A 19,588-nucleotide genomic window follows, 5' to 3' on the forward strand; every position below is an offset into this window, starting at 1 on the left:
GCTGGTATTGGAGGAAGGTATTGGAGTACTAGTACCAACGCTTAGAAGAAAAGCGCTGGTATTGCCCTTCCCTCCAATTTTTTCTTTTCCCCCTTCCCTCCAATTTTTTCTCTTCCCTCCACTTTTTCCCTCCCCTTATTCCCTCCCCTTATTTATATATATTTCGTGCCTGAACTACGTCGTTTTTCGGGTCCACTATTACAGATTATTCCACTTTCCCTTTTCATTCAATTTCATTTTGGCTACTTCATCCGCCGCCCTCTCTGCTCTATCTCTATCTCGATCTCTCAGCTGCAAGACACTGCTCTTTCTCGATCCATTTAGCAAGACCTTGATTGATGTTTGCCCCCATCATCATCTGATAAAGCCCTTTGACACACACACAATTAGACGATCAACATAAACCCTCACACACACAATCAGACGATCAAACATAAACCCTAGCGCACACAATCAGACGATTCTTGACCAAGGAGAAAAACCGTGTCTCGCCGCCGATTCTCCTCTTCCGGTTTTCTTCTCCGGTCGATTCTCTGGCCGAAGTTCGGTCTCTCTCTCTCTCGGATTCTCCTCTTTTTCCTCTCTTCTCCCTCGGGTAAGTCGTCTCCCTCTTCTCATCCTATATATTTATATATATAAATATATGAGTTCATGTTTGAAAATCAAAAATTGAAGGAGGTTTTGATACATGTTGATTTGGGGATTTTGGATTTTCATGAGGAAATTTGGGATTTCATTGTGACGTACATATATGGCTTTGTGTTCAATTCTTTTGGAAAAATTGTGACTATGCTTGCATGTATTTCGAATTCAAATTTATTTTGGGGCTGTGACTGTGATAACTGTAATGCCAATATATGTTTGTTTTGTATGTTGAGATTTTGAAAACCCCGTTTTGATATGCATATATGGTCTGTATTTCCAATTTTCATTGGGCTGTGAATCTGTGAATCCAATTTTACTAGCTTCAAATGATGGGTCCATTGCAATAGCAGAAAAACGGACGAAGGGAAGGTTTGATTTAGCAGCAAAAAATGACTGTAATGATATTATAACAGGAGATTTTCAAGTTACTGTTAAACATATAAAAAAAGAAATACCCATACCAGAGGAAGGCCTAGCCCTTAGTACAGCATTGTAAAATCAGAATAAGGGAATTCATTCTCATAAAATACTATAGACCTTACCAGTAGAGAAACAGAGCAGATATTGATTAGAAAATGTAAGGTGTACCTTCCAAGAAGTGGTAGTCATGTAGAGAAACCGAGTAGTCATTCCCCTCTCAATTCATTCAGATTGCATGGAGGATTTGTTGGGCATATAAAATATGAAACTGAGTGCAAATGGCACCTTTGAGTAATAGGTTACATTGAATTCATCACTTATATGATTCGACCCTTTGGATGAGCCAAGATCATGTTAGAAAAACTTTTCAAGGCGCAGAGTTTCACTGAAATTCTTTTGGCATTTAAAGGCCTCTGTCTAAGACTTCAATGTGGATCAGAAAAGGAAGTACATGTAACTGATTTTAGGTGACCATTACAAACATAAACTAGCTGCTGTTTGGAAATTAAAAATTGTGCCACCAGAAACTGAAGTCGCTTAAATTCACGTTTTGCATATTAAAGAAAATGCTGCTTCACATGCTGGTACATTTTCTGAGGGTAAGATGAACTTGAATTTCTAGCAAAATTTCGGATAGTCCCATTCATGTGGCTTCCATAAGAAAAGATTAACTCCCTGCAAGTTCAAGCATTCCACCCACAACACATTGTTGATGGATGGTTGGGACATTGTTGCTGGTGTCCATGTTTTTGGCTTTATGTTTCTGTTTTTGCTGGTGTCCATGTTCTTGCCAGAATTAAAAAATAAAATAATAATAATAATAATAAAATGGTCTACTAAAGATATAATGGAGATGCTTATGAAAACCCAAGTTGGTAATCAAAGCTTTAGATCAGTGTTAGACCTGCATTAATTTAGACCATGGTGATACTTGTTGATATTGATTTTTTCCACTTAACGAGAGAACTAACAAGATACAAATGAATTCTAAACTTGTATGAAACAGGATTGGAAAATAGGATTTACTTAATTGACTTAGTTGAGAAATGTTTGTTAAGTTGAGTAAATGTCTTCTCTATATTCACTAAATATATAACTTTAAAAGCAAAATTTAGCAAATGTTAAATGTATCTTTTATTTAATATAGAATTCTATTTGAGCTCCAAGATAATCTTCAGAGACCTTTTCTTTTTTAGGGGTTAAAATAGACTGAGTGTATCAAACTCTTGTAATGCAATTATCCACCTCTAGATACCAAATTAATCAAGGTCTATTGTAGAAATTTCTAGAATAATGGTCCAGAAAATTGATTTCTTTTTGCAAAAATGTTTACTTTTTTTTTTTTTAACGTATTTTTGTCCTCCATTGTACTTGATGGAATTACTTGATTAATGTTTGCTAACCCGTCTCTCTTTCGGCATTATCTCATCTGAGATTACAAAGTTGAAGCCCTAGGCTTCAACTTTGTTTTACTTGGTCTCTCTTTCGGCATTACTTTTTTTTTAATGTTTTTTTTTTTCTTTTATGAAATGAATTTTTGGTTTGAATTTTTTTTTTTTTCTTTTATTTCCAAACGAATTTTTCGTACTTAGTATATATATATATATATATATATAGTTGATCTTTTACTGTACATAAGATTTTTTATAATACAGACTTTGGTTAGGATTGTTTTAGTTTCTCTCTGCAAGACTATTTTGATGTTTGGTTGCTTTGGTTAGGATTGCTTTTTATATCTATATTCATATTTATATTAACATTGATGTTCGACTTAACAATTGAGTTTAGAAAAATAATTCAAAACTACAGAACGGTCTAATTTTAATTAGAATGGTTTTATATAATTTCCATTGGACAACCATAAATACCCTAAAGTTTTGAGGTATTTGTTATTTCTTTTTATTGGTTTTTCCTGGACCGCCTTTTTTTAACAATTTGATTTGCATTCTTTTAACTGAATTCTCACTTTTTTGTTTGCTTTTCTAGGAAGGATAAATAATAAATGCATCCAGAGAAATTATTCTGCTAACAATTTTACTTGCTTTTTCTTCTATTGCATTATAGATATCTTATACTAATTATTTTCTACTGAATCAAGAAGCACATTTGGTTTCTACATTTTTGCCCATTTAAGGACAGAAAATGCTTAGGAAACTACAAATGATAACGCAGGGAAAAAGTAAAATATAATATTAGGTGCAAAAACTTTTGCCTAGTGAATCTAATTAAATAAAAGACATAGAATTATGTGTCCTATAATAATAATTACACAACAAGTCTTTTGTCCAATTACCTATATAAGATTCTTCAATTAGATGGGACATTCAAATTTAGACATAAACAACAGTAGTCATAAGTTGGCAATTTCTTTAATCATATTATATACTTTAGCACAGTGTCTGGTACCTCAAAAGACTACTAATTTGATTTTTCCTCTTCTATAACGACTCGATTACATTTTTTGTTAAGTATATACTTTAGCACAATGTATTAAAAGAACTACTAATTTGATAAAAATTTGTTTTTTTTTTTTCTCTATTTACTTCATTTAAATCCTTTTGTTTTTGTCATGAAAGCTTAGGTATATATATATTATACATGCACATGTATATTTAAGCATTACATGTTCACAGCTTGTTGGGATTTCAGTTCTTTTGTGCTTTATTTAGAATCTAGGGTTTTCAGTTCTGGATGTTTCATGGTAGTATGTTATGGTAGTTCAAACTTTTTTTTTTTTTTTTTTTGGCAGGAAAACATAAGAGAACTTCAAAAAAGTTACTCTGACTCGCCTATTGGCAGCTCCAATGATTCTCCATTGTGAGGGGAGAAGAGAGAACTGGTCGTGTGCGGATGCTTGGCTTCGGACCTACACCAAGCGATGTTTGGGGGCCCTCTCCTAGTAAAGCTGAATTAATTAATAATGCTAAAAAATCTCAGGAGGAGGCACGTGCAACACGTGTAGAGTTGCAGGAGACGATTTCAAAAATGCAAGCCGACTATGACAACAAGTTGGAAAATTTACGAGCCAACTACGACGACAAGTTGGATAATTTACAACAACAGGTGGCTATGCTAATGCAGACGCAACAACAAAATTGTAGTATACAGGTATATTTATTATTAGTTTTACTCTTTACTAAATATATGTTTACTTATGCCAAGATTTCATATATTTTGTTTTGTTATTTTGAAGGATTCTGATTCTTTAAATGCTCCTCCTAGAGTATCCCCAAATCCATTTTCTAGTCGTGATGCCAATTCAGTTAAGGTTATGAATTTTTAATTTCTCTTATATATATGTTAAATTTTCATTTATTATAATGTGCACTTAATGAATTTGTAAAAAATGTAGGGTAATTCAAATCAAATGGGCAAGAAGACTTGTTGAAGTTGAAGTTGAAGATGGGGTCGTGGCTGTGCTTTTTGAATTTCCTTCGCCTTGGATGGGTTCTTTTTGAAAAACTTGTACTACATTTGTTAAAAATTCTTAATTCTTTTTGTGTGACATTTAGTACCCTTATCTAGACAATTTGGATGGTATTTTCATATAGGCAGGTTAACTTGTGGTTGTATTAGTATACATTTTTTACTAGCTTAACTTGTGATGGTATTAGTAGCCAATTTCGATGGTATTTTTCTTATTGACAGGGTTAACTTGTGGTTGTTTGTAAAAATAATTTGGATGGTATTTTTATATTGACTTGTGTTAGGATGCATTTAGTAATTGTGAGAAATTTTTTTTCAAAGTTATTAATGGGAAAAAAAAAAATGTAAATAATTTTACCAATACTCTTTTAAGAAGCGCTGTTATAAGGAAAAAAAAATATTTAAAAAAAAAATTTCAAATAACCTTTTACCAGCGCTTTTTTCCAAAAAGCGCTGGTAAAGACCTTATGCCAGCGCTTTTGGAAAAGCATTTCCAAAAAGCGCTGGTAAAGACCTTATGCCAGCGCTTTTGGAAAAGCATTGGTAAAGGCTCTTTACCGTTTCTCCAAAAGAGCTGGTGAAGGCCTACCGACAATGGATTTACCAGCGCTTTTGAAAAAGCGCTGGTAATTGAACTATGAGCGCTTTTTAAGGCTTTTACCAGCGCTGGTAAAAACCAAAACTATTGTAATGAGACATTACTTGCATGGTGAGAGATTCGAGGTGTTCTCGGATCATAAAAGTCTCAAGTACCTTTTCTCCCAAAAGGACTTGAACAACAGACAGAGACGTTGGGTTGAAAACTTGGAAGATTATAATTTTGACTTGCAGTATCATCCGGGCAAGGCAAATGTGGTAGTAGATGCCTTAAGACGAAAATCTCGTGGCACTTTGGCTAGTTTGGCTATTCGAAAATGGAAGATGCTTGAAGATCTGACAGAAATGGGATTGCAGTATTTTGATGACGATGCTTGCGGTGAGTCGACATTCTTATTTAGTCTTGTGGCTCAGCTAACTCTTGTTGTACGAGTGATTGAGTCACAGAGACAGGACTCGGATTTAGATGATATTCACGCTTTGATCTCCAGTGGTGAGACAGTGAAAGATTGGGCCTTGCATGCAGATAGGGATCTACAGTTTAAAGGTTTGTTGGTGGTTCCCACGGTTTGTCGTGAGGACGTCTTACGGGAGTTTCACACTTCCCGCTTTGCAGTTCATCTAGGTGGTACCAAGATGTATCACAATTTAAGACGTCAGTATTGGTGGAACGGGATGAAGAAAGATGTTACACAGTTTGTGACTAAGTGCCTTACCTGTCAGCAAGTGAAGGCCGAGCATCAGAGACCAGCTGGTTTGTTGCAACCATTACCTGTAGCGCAATGGAAATGGGAACATATTGCTATGGATTTTGTGACAGGTCTTCTAAGGTCACAGAGGGGCAATGAAGCTGTATGGGTCATCGTTGACAGATTGACCAAGACGGCTCACTTTTTACCTATTAAGACAACAGATGATGCAGAGAAGCTTGGTGTACTATATGTGAAGGAGATTGTAAGGTTCCAGTAACCATTGACTCAGATAGGGATGCCAAGTTTGCTTCGAAGTTCTAGGAAGGACTTTAAGCAGCGTTTGGGTCAGCGTTGCATCTTAGTACGGCATTCCATCCACAGACTGACGGCCAGTCGAAGCGTACCATCCAGATCTTGGAGGATATGCTTCGGGCATGTGTACTTGATTTGGGAGGTAGTTGCGAGGATCACCTTCCACTTATTGAGTTTGTTTACAACAACAGTTATCAGGCAAGTATCCAGATGGCTCCATTTGAGGTGTTGTATGATAGACCTTATAGGTCTCCTGTTTGTTGGACTAAGGTGGGTGAGACAGCTGCCTTAGGACCTGACATAGTACTCGAGACTACGGAGAAAATTAAATTGATCAGACAGAGGTTGCTCACAGCTCAGAGTCGACAGAAGAGCTATGCGGTGGGAGACCACGTTTTTCTACGAGTCTCTCCATGGAAGGGATTGATGAGATTCGGGAAAAGTGGCAAATTATCGCCACGATTCATTGGACCGTTTGAGATCTTGGACCGCGTAGGAGAAGTTGTCTACAGACTTGCTTTGCCACCACAGATGGACAAAGTCCATAATGTCTTTCATGTATCGATGCTACGAAAGTACGAGACGAATCCATCTCACATTTTGAGTTGGGTTGATGTGGACATTGATAAGGATGTTTCTTACGAGGAGGGACCAATTTAGATTCTTGACACACAGCAGAAGGTGTTGAGGAACAAGACGATACCAATGGTGAAAGTTCTTTGGACACACCACGGAGTTGAGGAGGCTACTTGGCAGCTCGAACAAGAGGTTCGCTCCAAGTACCCAGCTTTGTTTTCTTTCTCAGGTATGTCTTGATTTCGGGGACGAAATCTTTTTAAGTTGGGGAGAATGTAATGTTTATGTTTTTTATTTATATATATATATATATAAAGGTTGGGTGAGATTGTTTTTGTGTGGAGGGACCCACAACTGTTTTTAAGTGGTCATAAGACCACATTTTTTTTGCTCTCTGCTATCTCACTCTCTCTCCTCGCTGCCTACTTCTCTCTTCCTATCAGTTTTCTTTTTTTTCCTTTTTCCATTTTAAGGCGTCAATCCTTGATTCCTTCTTCAATACTTAGTATTTTTAAGTGCCATTTGCGGCTATTTGAAGCCCACGACGAGACCTACAAGTTGATATGAGCAATTCCTTGGTTGGTGCACCATAGGAAATTCGAAATCTTAGGGTTTGAGGTGAAAATTAGGGGTTTTGCATAAAAGTGAGGTAGGGGTCTTTAATTCTCACTTTATTGTGTTTTTGTGAGTCATTCTACCATAATTGTTGTCAAGCATGATCAATTTGATTTATTTGCCTCTTAAATGACTTGATTTTGTATATAAAGAATGTAATTATGTGAAATTGTTGAAATGTATGAAAAACATGCTTGATTATTAGATTCTCTATATTATTGTGTTGATAAAATTGTTAGAAATTATACATGAAAGTTTATAAAAATTTTCTTAGAATTATTGTAATTTTTTTATGTTATTGTGTTGACAAAATTGATAAAAATGATACATGGAAGCTTATGAAAATTTTCTTAGAATTATTGTAAAGTATGCTTAATAAGTTAATTTTTTCATGCTTATGATGCTTAATAATTTATTAAAAAGTTTATGTGGAAGTATGTTAATTGTGTGATAATAATTCTCTCTATTTTCATAGTGTTAAAAAGGCCTGTGATATGCATTCATAGCATAGGCATGAAAAATGATACAATGATTTGCTAAGAACGAAAAATGGGATTTTAGGGAAAATTTGATGAAACAGTTTTGAGAAAATCCGGTCGCCGTGGAGTTACCAAAAGGCCGGTGTGTTAATATAACCTGGAGGGAATTAGGGAGATTGCCCTAACGTGGTTGAGTTGTCTGGGCCCCAAATGACACTGCGGAGGTACTAAAGGTCAGGGATAGTAGCCAATCCTTCTCTCGTGTCGCTACGAAGTCATCAAAAGGCGGGTTATATTACCAATTTGTGAAGGGATAGAAGTTTCTAAAAATGGGGAGTGACATGCATGACATTGCATTCATGGCACGACATTCATTTGTTTTGAACTTGCAGATTTACATTGTATTTTCCTCGGTTTAGCATGACCCCTCACCCTATTGTCTTATTCATTATTTGGATTCACGGTGTCACAAGAGGTGCGTCTTAGGCACCACCTACTGAGCAATTTTGCTCACCCTATTATTTAATATTTTTCAGGGCTCGGAAAAAAAATGGTGGATGACAATCCCTCGCAAGCTTGAAGAAGCTTAGGAGTTGTATTTTGTTATCTTTTGTATTTTAGTCCATTTTTTTTCGTATAGTCTCAAAACTAAAATGTCGTGTATTCATTTTTGCAAGCTAAGGTCACGTATTATAAATCGTAACTCTTGTTGGTATTTTGAAAGAAAGCGAGACTATGTAAATGCTTAAGTTAAATGGAATGACGATGATGGGCTAACTTAGGGAGGTTGTTAATGTTGTGGTATTGAGAAATATATATATATATATATATATATATATATATATATATATATATTTTTTGTATTGTGTGGTGTAGTAGGTTAGATAGGTCTTGAAAAGTCATTGCATGGAGGTTGTTGTTGGATTATTTTTAGCAAAACTCATGTCGAATTTTAAAAAAAAAAAAATTTAGATGGTATTAGGATCGTTACACCCATTTTCGTCTTGATCGATTGATACAGTTCGATCGCCAATTCGGATTGCTATTACTCTGCGCTCATCGCCGGTTGGGTGCTTGAAGTTCTCCAGTTGGTCACTGGAACTTCAGTGTTTCTCGCCGGAATCAATGGAGTTTGAGGCTTTTCGGTCACCGTTCTGAAACTCACCGAATTGTAATGCAGCTCGCCAGATTGAACCGAAACTCACAGGAACCTGAAGCTTTTTCCGGTGGGCCTTTGTGTTTAGAGAAGAACGCTGACAACTTGAATGATGATGCTCTAGGTTGATCTCTCAGTTGGGTCGGACTGAAACACAGCTGAAGTTCACCGGAATGAGGGGGGTTGGGTCGGTCTTCAAGCTGATGGGAACTATTCTCGCCGGAGCTGTTGGGTTTTTTAGTATGAAGGGGTGAGCGGTGGTGGGTGGTGGCGGCGGTGGTGTTTGGTAGCCAGAAGAAAAGGTTAGAGAGAAGTGAACAGATGGCCCTAATATGTGGTTGGTATTGACTGAAGGGTAAATGGTCTTTTTATAATTTTAATATTTTATAATTAAAAGTAATAAAATATTGAAGTGTAATTTAGACTTTTCATACCTTTTTAGTGCATGTTTGGATCTCATTTATAAAATGGGGTGACATTTTTATACTTTGCAAAATTTTAAAAAAAATAAAAAAAATATTATCATCACGTTTATATGTTCTTATTCTGAGTTGAAATACTGTCAAATATGTACATACTATATAAGCGAGGAAAAAATGTTCAAGGAATCAAAGTTGAGATTGAAATTTGTTCAAAGAGAGACCCCTGCTTGGTCCAATTGTCATGCCAAAACGACCAAAGCTCACCATTACCAATCTTATGAAATATGAAGGGGCGAGTCATTGTATGATCTTGTGAGTTATTTTATATTTTTTATATTTTTTGAGAAAAGTGAAGGCACGAACAATTGATGAAATAAAGAATCGAACCTGCACCTTTAGCCACAAAAATCACTGGACTACGTATAGACAATTTAACCGTAAATATTCTACATAATTTGGTATTTTGTGCAGTGAACTTTGAGCTTTCTTATGTAGTTTTGAAGGATGTCCTAAATCTTTTTCATAAAACACTACCTTTCTCTAAGACATGAAATGTGAAGAATCAGACATGAATACTAATGTAAACTTGTAAATTGAGAAACTTTAAATTAAGGAATAACAACAATTAAATCTAATTATATTAGCTGCAGTTTTATCAGAACAATGGTCTGAAGACAATTTTATTTGTGAAAGTTAAAGGATTGCAATTTAGCATAACAAGCAAGTGCAGGGTAAGCAGTCAAAAGTATCATGATAGCAATGTAACAGATTAAAAGAAGACTGAGCAAGAGTCACTCTTTTTTAACTTCGCCAGCCATGTGTTTCGATGTCTAGCACAGTGGGCATTAACATCATCAATAACTTCCCAATAGTAGGGTGGTAGATAATGATCTATGCTGCAACTTGGAGAAAGCTCCCTGATCATGTTCAAGACTGCTTCATCATTGAAGGGCGTATCTTCTACAATTCCACACTGGCAAAGTTCCTGGACATCCTTCGGAGTTTGGATTAAAAACTGCATGAATCTAATATAGTGACTGAAAGACAACGATTGTGGTGATTCCATCCTCCCAGTGTACGACTCGTAATAAATTAAATTTTTAAAGATTTTCTCCGTCGTGTAAGAAAAAATCAGAGGTGGTATTTCCAGGACTTTGTTTCGAAATCTTATATTGAATGCTGAGTCAGTAAATTCAGGCTTTTTGAACTTGATTCCAGCCTGTTGTAGCTCTGTCACGCTGCTCATGGACTGCGTAGTAGCTCTCCTACCCCTAAAATATCCATGAACCACCATTCCACCCCTGAACGAATGACACAACATATAGTGTAGTAGATGTAGTAGATGTTGAATACCAAAATCTGGCTGACCATAATCATCCTCTGTAGTTCGGATATTTCTCTTATATAATCTATGTCTAAAAAACGAGAAGGCTAAGTCGACCAATTTTTCTTCTGGGGCAGGCTCTGTCAAACTGAATAAAGTGAGCAGGGTGGAAATGAGGTCAACTGGCATGTGATAATATATACCAGGGGAAAGTATGTCGAGATTACGTTGTCCCTGGAAATCATCACCTTCGCGCCTAAACAACTCAATTATAAAGAGCCCATCAACCACCATCATCTCTATGTGTGCATCTAAGCTGACTGGTTTTGCGTACCATGTAGGAAGACTTTCAAGTCTCATAGCCCTCACATACTTATCAACAGAGAACTGATTATTATCAGAGAGGAGTTTTTTCAAGTAGTGCAGTTTGATGTTTTCCATATATTTGAGCTCTTCTTTATCTCTATAGTTTGGACCAATGGATACAAACTTTGGTACATATGGTGACTCAGTTCCTTTGTCGAACCGAACATTAAAATCACTGGGTTTATTAGCTCATCGGGCAAAGAGGCCAGTTTTCTATCTAGAGAAACAGTGACTGGATCCACTTCCACCAAATCGATCTTCAAGACAAAAAAATACACAAATTTGAGTGTTCTTGAAGTAAACTATATCATCTAAACTAGAGGGGGGCGGGGGAAGTAATAGTAAGAACTTACCATCATTCAAAGAGGAAGAGAATAAGAATAGTAAGAAATCATTCAGAAACTTAAGAAAAGACTAAAAATTATAAGAAATTAATACATACCTCCATCTGCCTCTTACTCTAGCTCGAATGCAATCAATGGAATGTGAGGCTTAAATTTATCTGCAAAGAACAAACTCTTCAGATTTCGGTATGTTGAAGGTTATTCTTCTGTTAAGCAGATAATATATAGAAAATATATATACATGTACATAGAAAGGCTCAAAATGTAGTGGTCACATAATAGTAGGCATGCTTCGGAAACATTTTGTTGACATGAAAAAACTATTAAGATCATGTCATTGAAACTAAAAGAAATCTCGAATTGCAAGCTAAAACTGACATATAATTTATAATGACCAGTGAGATTTGAATTCTTCAGAAAAGCGTATAGCCATGAGTCCGATGAAACACAAATCAAGACCCTTCTAATGTATACAGGTGAGCAGAAGTGACCCATTGTTCTTTTTTTTTACCCTAGGTAAAGTGGACCTATTGTTGTTTTTACATGTGATCATTGAGTTGTTTTGGCGTTTGGTGGGGTACTCTTCTTTAGTGCTCACTGTTCTCCTTAAATCACACTTATAAAATTCAGAGAACCTTTGGACTTAATGAGGTTTCAGAACCTCTTCCTCCATAGTCGAGAAAAAAAAAAAAAGGTGGGGAGAGAGAGAGAGAGAGAGAGAGAGAGAGAGAGAAAGAAAATGGAAATTGCAGTAAAACCCTCACGTAAGTCCCCATAATAGCATTTTTCTATTGATCAACCTATCATCAACGACAATCCTCGGCTGTAGATTAAAAGGCAGTGGTCACATAATATGAGCCATGCTTTGGAAACATTTTTGCAACATGAAAACACTAGAAAGATTAAGTCATTAAAACAAAAATAAATCTCTAATTGCAAGCCAAAACAGACATAATTATAAAGATCAAAGTGTGTCTATGTTGTGCACCAGACCTGATCATCTCTTTTATAGTAGGTGTAAATAGCAATGTTTTTTTTTTCTTTTTTTTCCTGAAGTTTCTTTCTCCTAGCAATAAATAAAGGCTATTATTATTTATTCGACTCATCAACAGCTGATTACAGAATCAATTTCTATAGTTCTCCCAGCCTCGACAAGCAAGTTGTGTATTAATAATATATATATTAGCAAATGGGGCCTTAAATGTAACTATATACATACAAAATAAAGCAAAAAGAAATGAGCGATGTTTGACACTTAAGAAACTGATAGATAATGCATATGGGGTGAAAGCAACCATATATATGTCCAGACTGAAATAAGTCCCTAATCAACTCATCAATAGCTTAAGAACTATGATCTCGATCATCAAATCATGCAACTTCTTATTTTCAATTTATATTTTGTTAAATAAAAGGCCTTACAAATTCCTTTTTCATTTTATGATAAATTATACTCAAACAGAAAACAGCCCAGAAAAGACCAAAACGGCTTAAGAGCACAAAAGAACCTGTTAAGGTCGATATCAAAGGCGAAAGCCTTTACAGGATATTGCTCCATATATATAGTCCACAAGAGAAATGGTTTTTTCCCTATTAGACTACTCCAGACAAGTAGTACCTTACGAATTCATTATTAAAATTATAACTCAGCTTATTGCATTACACTGTACACACAGTAAAGAAAACTTTTAATGAGTTATAAACTAAAGGCCAGATCTTCTCGTCTACAGCACAGGTGTTGTACCAGCGGTGAATCCCAGCTCTATAAACTATAGTAGGATAACTCGAGCTAATAAAAATGGCAGTGTAGACAGCTTGCTAATCTATATAGGTGAGCAAAAGAGACCTATTGATGCTTTAACTTTTAACATGCTAATGTAGGATCCTTACTATGGATTAAAATGCATTATGTGCTTTGGAAACATTTTTTGAAACATGAAAAGAAAATATAAAAGATCGAAATCACTAAAACTTAAAGAAAAATAAAAAATAAAAAATAAAAATTGTAGGTACAGAAAACAAAAGAAAACTGAATGACAAAAAAACACATTGATCTTAATGAGGTGTCAGAACGTCTTCTTCCATATTCACAAATAAATAAATAATGCAGTAAAACCCACAAGAAAACTCCACATTTCTCACCCTCAAAATGTTTCATTAAAAGAAGTAAAAAGACAAGACCAAAGACAAAGAAAACTAACTCTTGGGTCTTATGAAAGGGGTTTTGCAAGGCAACACTGTTAACGGCAAACACCGTAGAACTAGTGAGCTTGAAGAAGAGTTAGAGAGCCCTCTTTCGATTGGTAGATACCAATATCTATTACCATTTGTTTATACATAAGCGAATGGGGCCTTAAGTGTAATTATATATATATATATATATATATATATATATATATACACAAAATCATGCAACTTCTTATTTTCAATTCATTTTTTGTTATTTAAAATTGGATTAAAATTAAGGAGAAAAAGAACACCAGTACCAGAAAAACAGCAAAGGCTAGACTCACATCAAGAAGATTGAAGATAGAAGGTCTAGAAATCTAGGCAGCGTAGTACAGGTTGAATTTGGGGGAGAGAAAAACATCTTCCAAATGGGATCAAATTCCTCAAAGGCAACTAAGTCTAAGGGTAGTACAAAATTTTGAAAAGCTACTCTATTATACAATCATCCCAAGTAACTGCATCAGAGGACAGGAAAGAGTGATTAAAAAGAATAATAAATAGAGTTTAAACAAAAATAAATGCAACATGGCTCTGATCAAGGAATTTAAACAACAGCAGCTTCTCCGGCAGAAGAAATCCTTCTCCGACACAAACCCTCACATTGATTCAAGGCAGTGGATTGTGAATCCACCATGCGCGGGTTCAATTCCCGTCGTTCCCATAACATAGATAGGGTTTTTTTTAAGTGAACGTGTCACAGCTTACTCCTATTTTTTTTTTCTTTTGAAAAAAATGAAGAAATAAATTCCATTTTCTCTCCTATTTACTAGGGAGACGAAGAATCAAATTATCACTATATTTATTCCTTTTTCTACTTCCTTCCAAGTGCAGGATAACCCCAAAGGGTTGTGGGTTTTTTTCTACCTATTGGGGCCCTCCCTTCACCACCCCCATGGGGATGGTCTATAAGGTTTCATAACTACTCCTCTTACTACAGGACGCTTACCTAGCCAACGTTTAGATCTGGCTCTACCCAAACTTTTCTGGTTCACCGCAACATTTCCCACTTGTCCTGTCCAGGGTTAAGCCCTAGGATTTGACGAAGCCACCTACAGACGCTTTACACCCAATCATTCCGGATAACGCTTGCATCCTATGTGATGTGGATTATTCAAGAATTGAAGTCGATTTGCTTTATAAAAAGAAGATATCAATAAACATCTATGAAATGGTTTCACGGGATTCAACCAATTGTCTTGATCGTGGGATATCATTGAGAAATAGGAATCCATGTTATCAAAGGATTTGAAAGCCTTATATCTTGAAATTAATTCATCAAGTTGATGATAAAATCGGCCATTATGCACCTGTTACACAACAACCCCTTCGAGGAAGGGCCAAGCAAGGGGGATAGCAGGAGGAATCAATGAAAGGACATCAATTCAAATCCTTCTCCGACACAAACCCTCACACTCCTTACACTCTACAAAACCTTGCCTTACCACCATGGAATCCCATCCCATTTTCTCACTGACCATCAAACCATAAACCCTAAAAGCCATCCCACACTCTCATTTCAAACATGGCTCGTCATGAGAGTGTGGGATTTTGGAGGAGAGAGAGGGGCATATATGCATCATTCAGAATTTCATAGACAAAATTTCCATAGAATATTAAATAAAATAAAATTTTCATATGACAATTAAAAAGGAAATGGCCTGCAAACCTAGCTAGAAGTGATCACCATGCAGAAACCAGCACCAAGAAAAGTCTGCATTAACATGAGCAAAAGATCAGTTTTGATCAAGGTTGTTAAAATCGGGATTCTACGTAGGATCGTTGGGGACTCCGTAGAATTAGAATTGTAAAATCGTAAAATTCTACCAAACTAGTAGAAAAACGTTTCAAACTAATATATCTAAGATATAGCAAAGATAAGTCCAAAACACAAAACTTGTATAGAAGTACCAATCCAAATATAATGTATAAGGGAATGTACTGCTACTAATATATCCAAATAATTCAACTAAACAAGTTTCAAACTTTCAACATCAATTCAATTAGATATAAATTATATATATAAAAAAAAGAATTATTAATAACTCAGATGCTAGTGCTAATAACAATATGAATTACTGAATTATGAACATAAAGTTATAAACATTATACACTGACCAAAATTACCACATTGATATCCAAAAACATAAATAGAACATAAACAGAACAGATTAACTGAACAAGAAAAATACCCATGCTTATCAATTAGGAATATCTGAACAAGAAACAAAGAAACCAAAAAGAGGCCTGGTGTCGAAGACCAACTGAATTTGGAGACTTCAAATTCAGAATTTCATCTTTATCTTTACTGTTTTGGGCCCCATGATTGTTGGGCTTTCTTATTAAAAGAGCCCAACCCATCAAAACAGTGTCAGGGCCAAACAAGGCACACAATAAAATCGTATTCTACCATATTATACGATTCTACTATTCTATCCCAATTTTATCCAAAGAAACGATTTTCATGCGATTTAACTCGTTTCGTGGTCTAAGGATTGTAGAATCTACGACCTAGAATTACGATTCGAATAACTTTACAACAATAATATTTGGTTTTATGCTAGGGTTCCAAGATCTCTGTTTGTGTGTTTGTGTAAAATTAAAGGGACATTATTTTTCGAAAATTAAAATTAAAAGGACATTGAAGGTGAGTGTAGAGTGTAACTAAATTATACCTGTAGAGAGAATATGGTGGCAAAGCTCGGTTGTTGGCGGTGCTAGAGCATGGGGATGAAAGGACACAAAAGAGAGAGAAGAAAATGAGAGAGAGAGAAAGGATGGGGAGATATGAGAGAGATGATGGGGATTTGGGAAGAACAAAGAGTATTGTCAGTAATTTCTCTGTCAAATTCAGGTTTAGTTTGACTACTGCCAATAACACTGAAAAAGGACGAGGAAGGAGTTGTTGTTGATTGCTGCTATGTCCAACTTATTTTATGGGGTCACCCGTGTGATATATATAACTTAGTCCGTACCCATATATATACTGTATATAACTTTGCTGTGTGTATTATATCTATATCTATATCTATATCTATATCTATATCTATATCTACAGTATTTATTTATTAATATAAAATATATTTATTAATTAAAAAAAATATTACCTAATAAAATTTAAATTATTACAAATTACCAAATAAAATTCTAATTACATAAAAATTTATTTTTCAAATTAAAAGTGCATAGGAGTTTCACTGTTTCAGTATATCAATATTTATTTATTAATATAAAAAAAATATTTGTTAATTAAAAAAAATATTACCTAATAAAACTCAAATTACAAATTACCTAATAAAACTCAGATTACAAATTACCTAATAATTTTATAAAAAAAAATTTATAAAATTTAAATTACAAATTAACTAATAAAATTTAAATTACCTAATAAAATTCAAATTAGATATTACCTAATAAAATTCAAATTATTATTTTGGCCCGCAAAACAGTGTCAGCGCAACAATACAGTGCCTAACAAGGCACACAATAAAATTGTATACAATCAGTACTATACGAATTGTAAAGGCACACAATAAAATCGTATTCTACTATTTTATTCTATCCCAATTCTATTCCAATTCTATCCAAAGGAACTATTTTTAAGCGATTTAACTCCTTTTTGGGAGTCTAAGGATTGTAGAATCGTGCAATGTTGTAGCACTACATAGAATCGTGATTTGAACAACTTCTATATCAATCATATTTGGAATCAAGATCTCTGTTTGTGTGTGTGTAAAATTAAAGGGACATGAGTGTAGAGTGTAACTAAATTATACCTGTAGAGAGAATATGGTATAATTTAGTATTAAAATATTTCTTAATTAATAAAAAAATAAAATATAAATATTTCAGTATTAAAATAATAAAAAAAATTAATTAATAAAAAAATAAAATATAAATATTTCAGTATTAATATAAAAACCTAATTTTTTTTTTTATTAATTTACAAAAGTCAAACTCTAGCACCACTTTCAAATTAATTAATAAAATTCAAATTAAAATTAATAAAGATATCAGGAAACATATATATTCATAAAGTAAAAAATGAAAAGAAAAAAAAAATACACAAACAACCACTGAATTCATACGTCCACGCATATGTAATAGTAAGGTAAGCATAAAGTTATTGTAAGCAATAACTTTAAGGCATCAAGGATTTGTACGAGAGATGTTTTTTTCGGGAGTACCTTTTGATTTGGAGTAGTTGGCTTTTACTTTTTTTCTTTCTCAAAAGAGCCGAACAGAATTGACTGAAGAAAAGTTTTGTTTTTCTTTCTCAAAACAGCCGAACAGTACACTTTTTCTTCACCAGGCTCCGGGCGGCGGCCGAACAAAACCACCACCACGCCGGACTTTAGGTTAAAATATAGGGTTTTTTACTGTGCCGCTAAAGGGTGTCTGGTGAATATATGTTAATTTTTTTTGTCTCCTTTTCTTTCGTTCTTGCACCCTGTATTTATAAACCTTCTATACTTGCAAGACAAGACACTTGCCGGACAAGAAATGGAATTTTAAGAAAGTTTTCCATATTATAAATAGGGTTACTAAACCCCCCCTAAACTTTTGGCCCTATTGCAAGAAACCCCCTTAAATTATAAAAATTGCAAAAAAACACCCTGAACTTTCATTTTTGTTACAGTTTGCACAATCCGGTAGAATATTGCGGTCAAAAATACCATTTGCAGTCACGTGACACAAATTTTGAATATTTATGACCATAGTGCCCTTGAGAATATAAAAGGACAATAATGCCCTTCTGCAAACCCAAACACCACCTAAACCTAATTCCCCACAGCCCAAACACAGCCTTATGCTAGTCTAATCACTGTTCATCTTCTTCAACGCGAGCACAGTGCTCCAACTTCAAAACCCAAACATCTGAGGCTGGTCCGGTGGAAAACATGGCTCAAACACACACTTTGGGTGCATTTTCGGTGAAGAAACTAGCACGCCGCACATGGAGAATTCGTTGACGACATGTTCAATTTTTTTTTTTTTTTTCCTAACTCTGCTGTGAGCATTAACAAAATGAAGCGAGTATTGCATTGCATCTATAACGCATTGAATTCTCCAGAGTCAAGCACTAGAGCGACAAAGAGATTTGTTTGATATATAATAGGAAAGGCCGGAAGGCATACATATATAAATATATACACACACACACACACACGTATATGCATATATAGGATTCAGGGAATCTTCATTTATTGATTTTTGACTACCAGGTTTCCATTAAAAGCTTCGCATATCAAAACCAACATGGTAAGTCAAAAAGTCCCCAAATCTCTCTTGAATATATACATACCAAAAAATTCCCAATTCTGTAAAACCCTTATTTAAGAAAATTCCAAAATTGATTCCCCAAATCAAACTCACCCCTCTCAGAAGAAGATGAAAAGGTTGATTCGTACCAAGAGAGTGTGGATTTGGGGAGGTTCCAAGTGGATGATAAGAGATTGTGTACACAATAACAAATAAACACACTCATGTCCTCTTTTTGCACATCAGCCTTATCATTGAAATAGAAGATAATGATGACCTCTCAAAGGTGTTGCCCCTTTGTTATGTTTTTCTTCTATTTCATCTGCAATGGATGCCTCTAGTCTCTTCTCTCTCTCTCTCTAAGCTTTCCTCTTTCTGTGTATTTTTTGCTGCTTATGGTTTGGGTTGTGTTTGTGAACAACGTGTACAATGGGTTTTTTTTTTCTTCTTTTTAACCAAAAGGCAAAAGTAAGACTAGTCAAGGGTATAAGTTTAAAATGACGTCGTATTTTGTAAGGGTACACTTGTCTTTTTTGTTTTGCGGCGTTGAAAGCTGCCGTGGTTAAGTTAAATACAAGGAAAACATAGTTGAAGGGGTTTGTTTTAGTTTAGAGGGATTTTTTGCAATCAGGTTATAATTTAAGAGAATTTTTTACAATTAGCTTATAGCTTAGGGGATTTAATGCACTTAACCCCTATAAATATTTTATTCTTTTACTCAAAGTC

The 19,588-nt window shown here is 34.8% G+C and overlaps 1 protein-coding gene and 1 long non-coding RNA gene across 3 annotated transcripts; one reads left to right on the plus strand and one right to left on the minus strand.

The window, feature by feature from the left end:
- Window positions 1-221: 221 nt before the first annotated feature.
- On the plus strand, window positions 222-4,706 carry LOC132299445 (uncharacterized). Of its 2 annotated transcripts, none has more exons than XM_059796067.1 (4): window positions 222-595; window positions 3,815-4,173; window positions 4,259-4,327; window positions 4,418-4,706. In XM_059796067.1, exons 2-4 carry the CDS (start codon window positions 3,916-3,918, stop codon window positions 4,451-4,453), a joined length of 363 nt encoding a protein of 120 aa, XP_059652050.1. In that variant the 5' UTR covers window positions 222-595; window positions 3,815-3,915; the 3' UTR covers window positions 4,454-4,706. The 2 variants fall into 2 exon arrangements, with proteins under 2 accessions (XP_059652050.1, XP_059652042.1); XM_059796059.1 differs by having other exon boundaries at window positions 223-595; window positions 4,259-4,333.
- Window positions 4,707-10,840: 6,134 nt separating this feature from the next.
- LOC132300254 (uncharacterized) lies at window positions 10,841-16,505 on the minus strand. Its single transcript, XR_009480383.1, has 4 exons — window positions 16,276-16,505; window positions 15,270-15,314; window positions 11,473-11,532; window positions 10,841-11,287 (listed from the first exon to the last, which is right to left on the minus strand). It is a non-coding gene; the product is annotated as an uncharacterized LOC132300254 (long non-coding RNA).
- Between the last annotated feature and the right edge of the window lie 3,083 nt (window positions 16,506-19,588).

The sequence above is a fragment of the Cornus florida genome, unplaced genomic scaffold (genome assembly GCF_030987335.1).
Source record: "Cornus florida cultivar Cherokee Brave unplaced genomic scaffold, ASM3098733v1 CherokeeBrave_3.0.0_Hap2_Chr01, whole genome shotgun sequence".
Classification (NCBI taxonomy): domain Eukaryota; kingdom Viridiplantae; phylum Streptophyta; class Magnoliopsida; order Cornales; family Cornaceae; genus Cornus; species Cornus florida.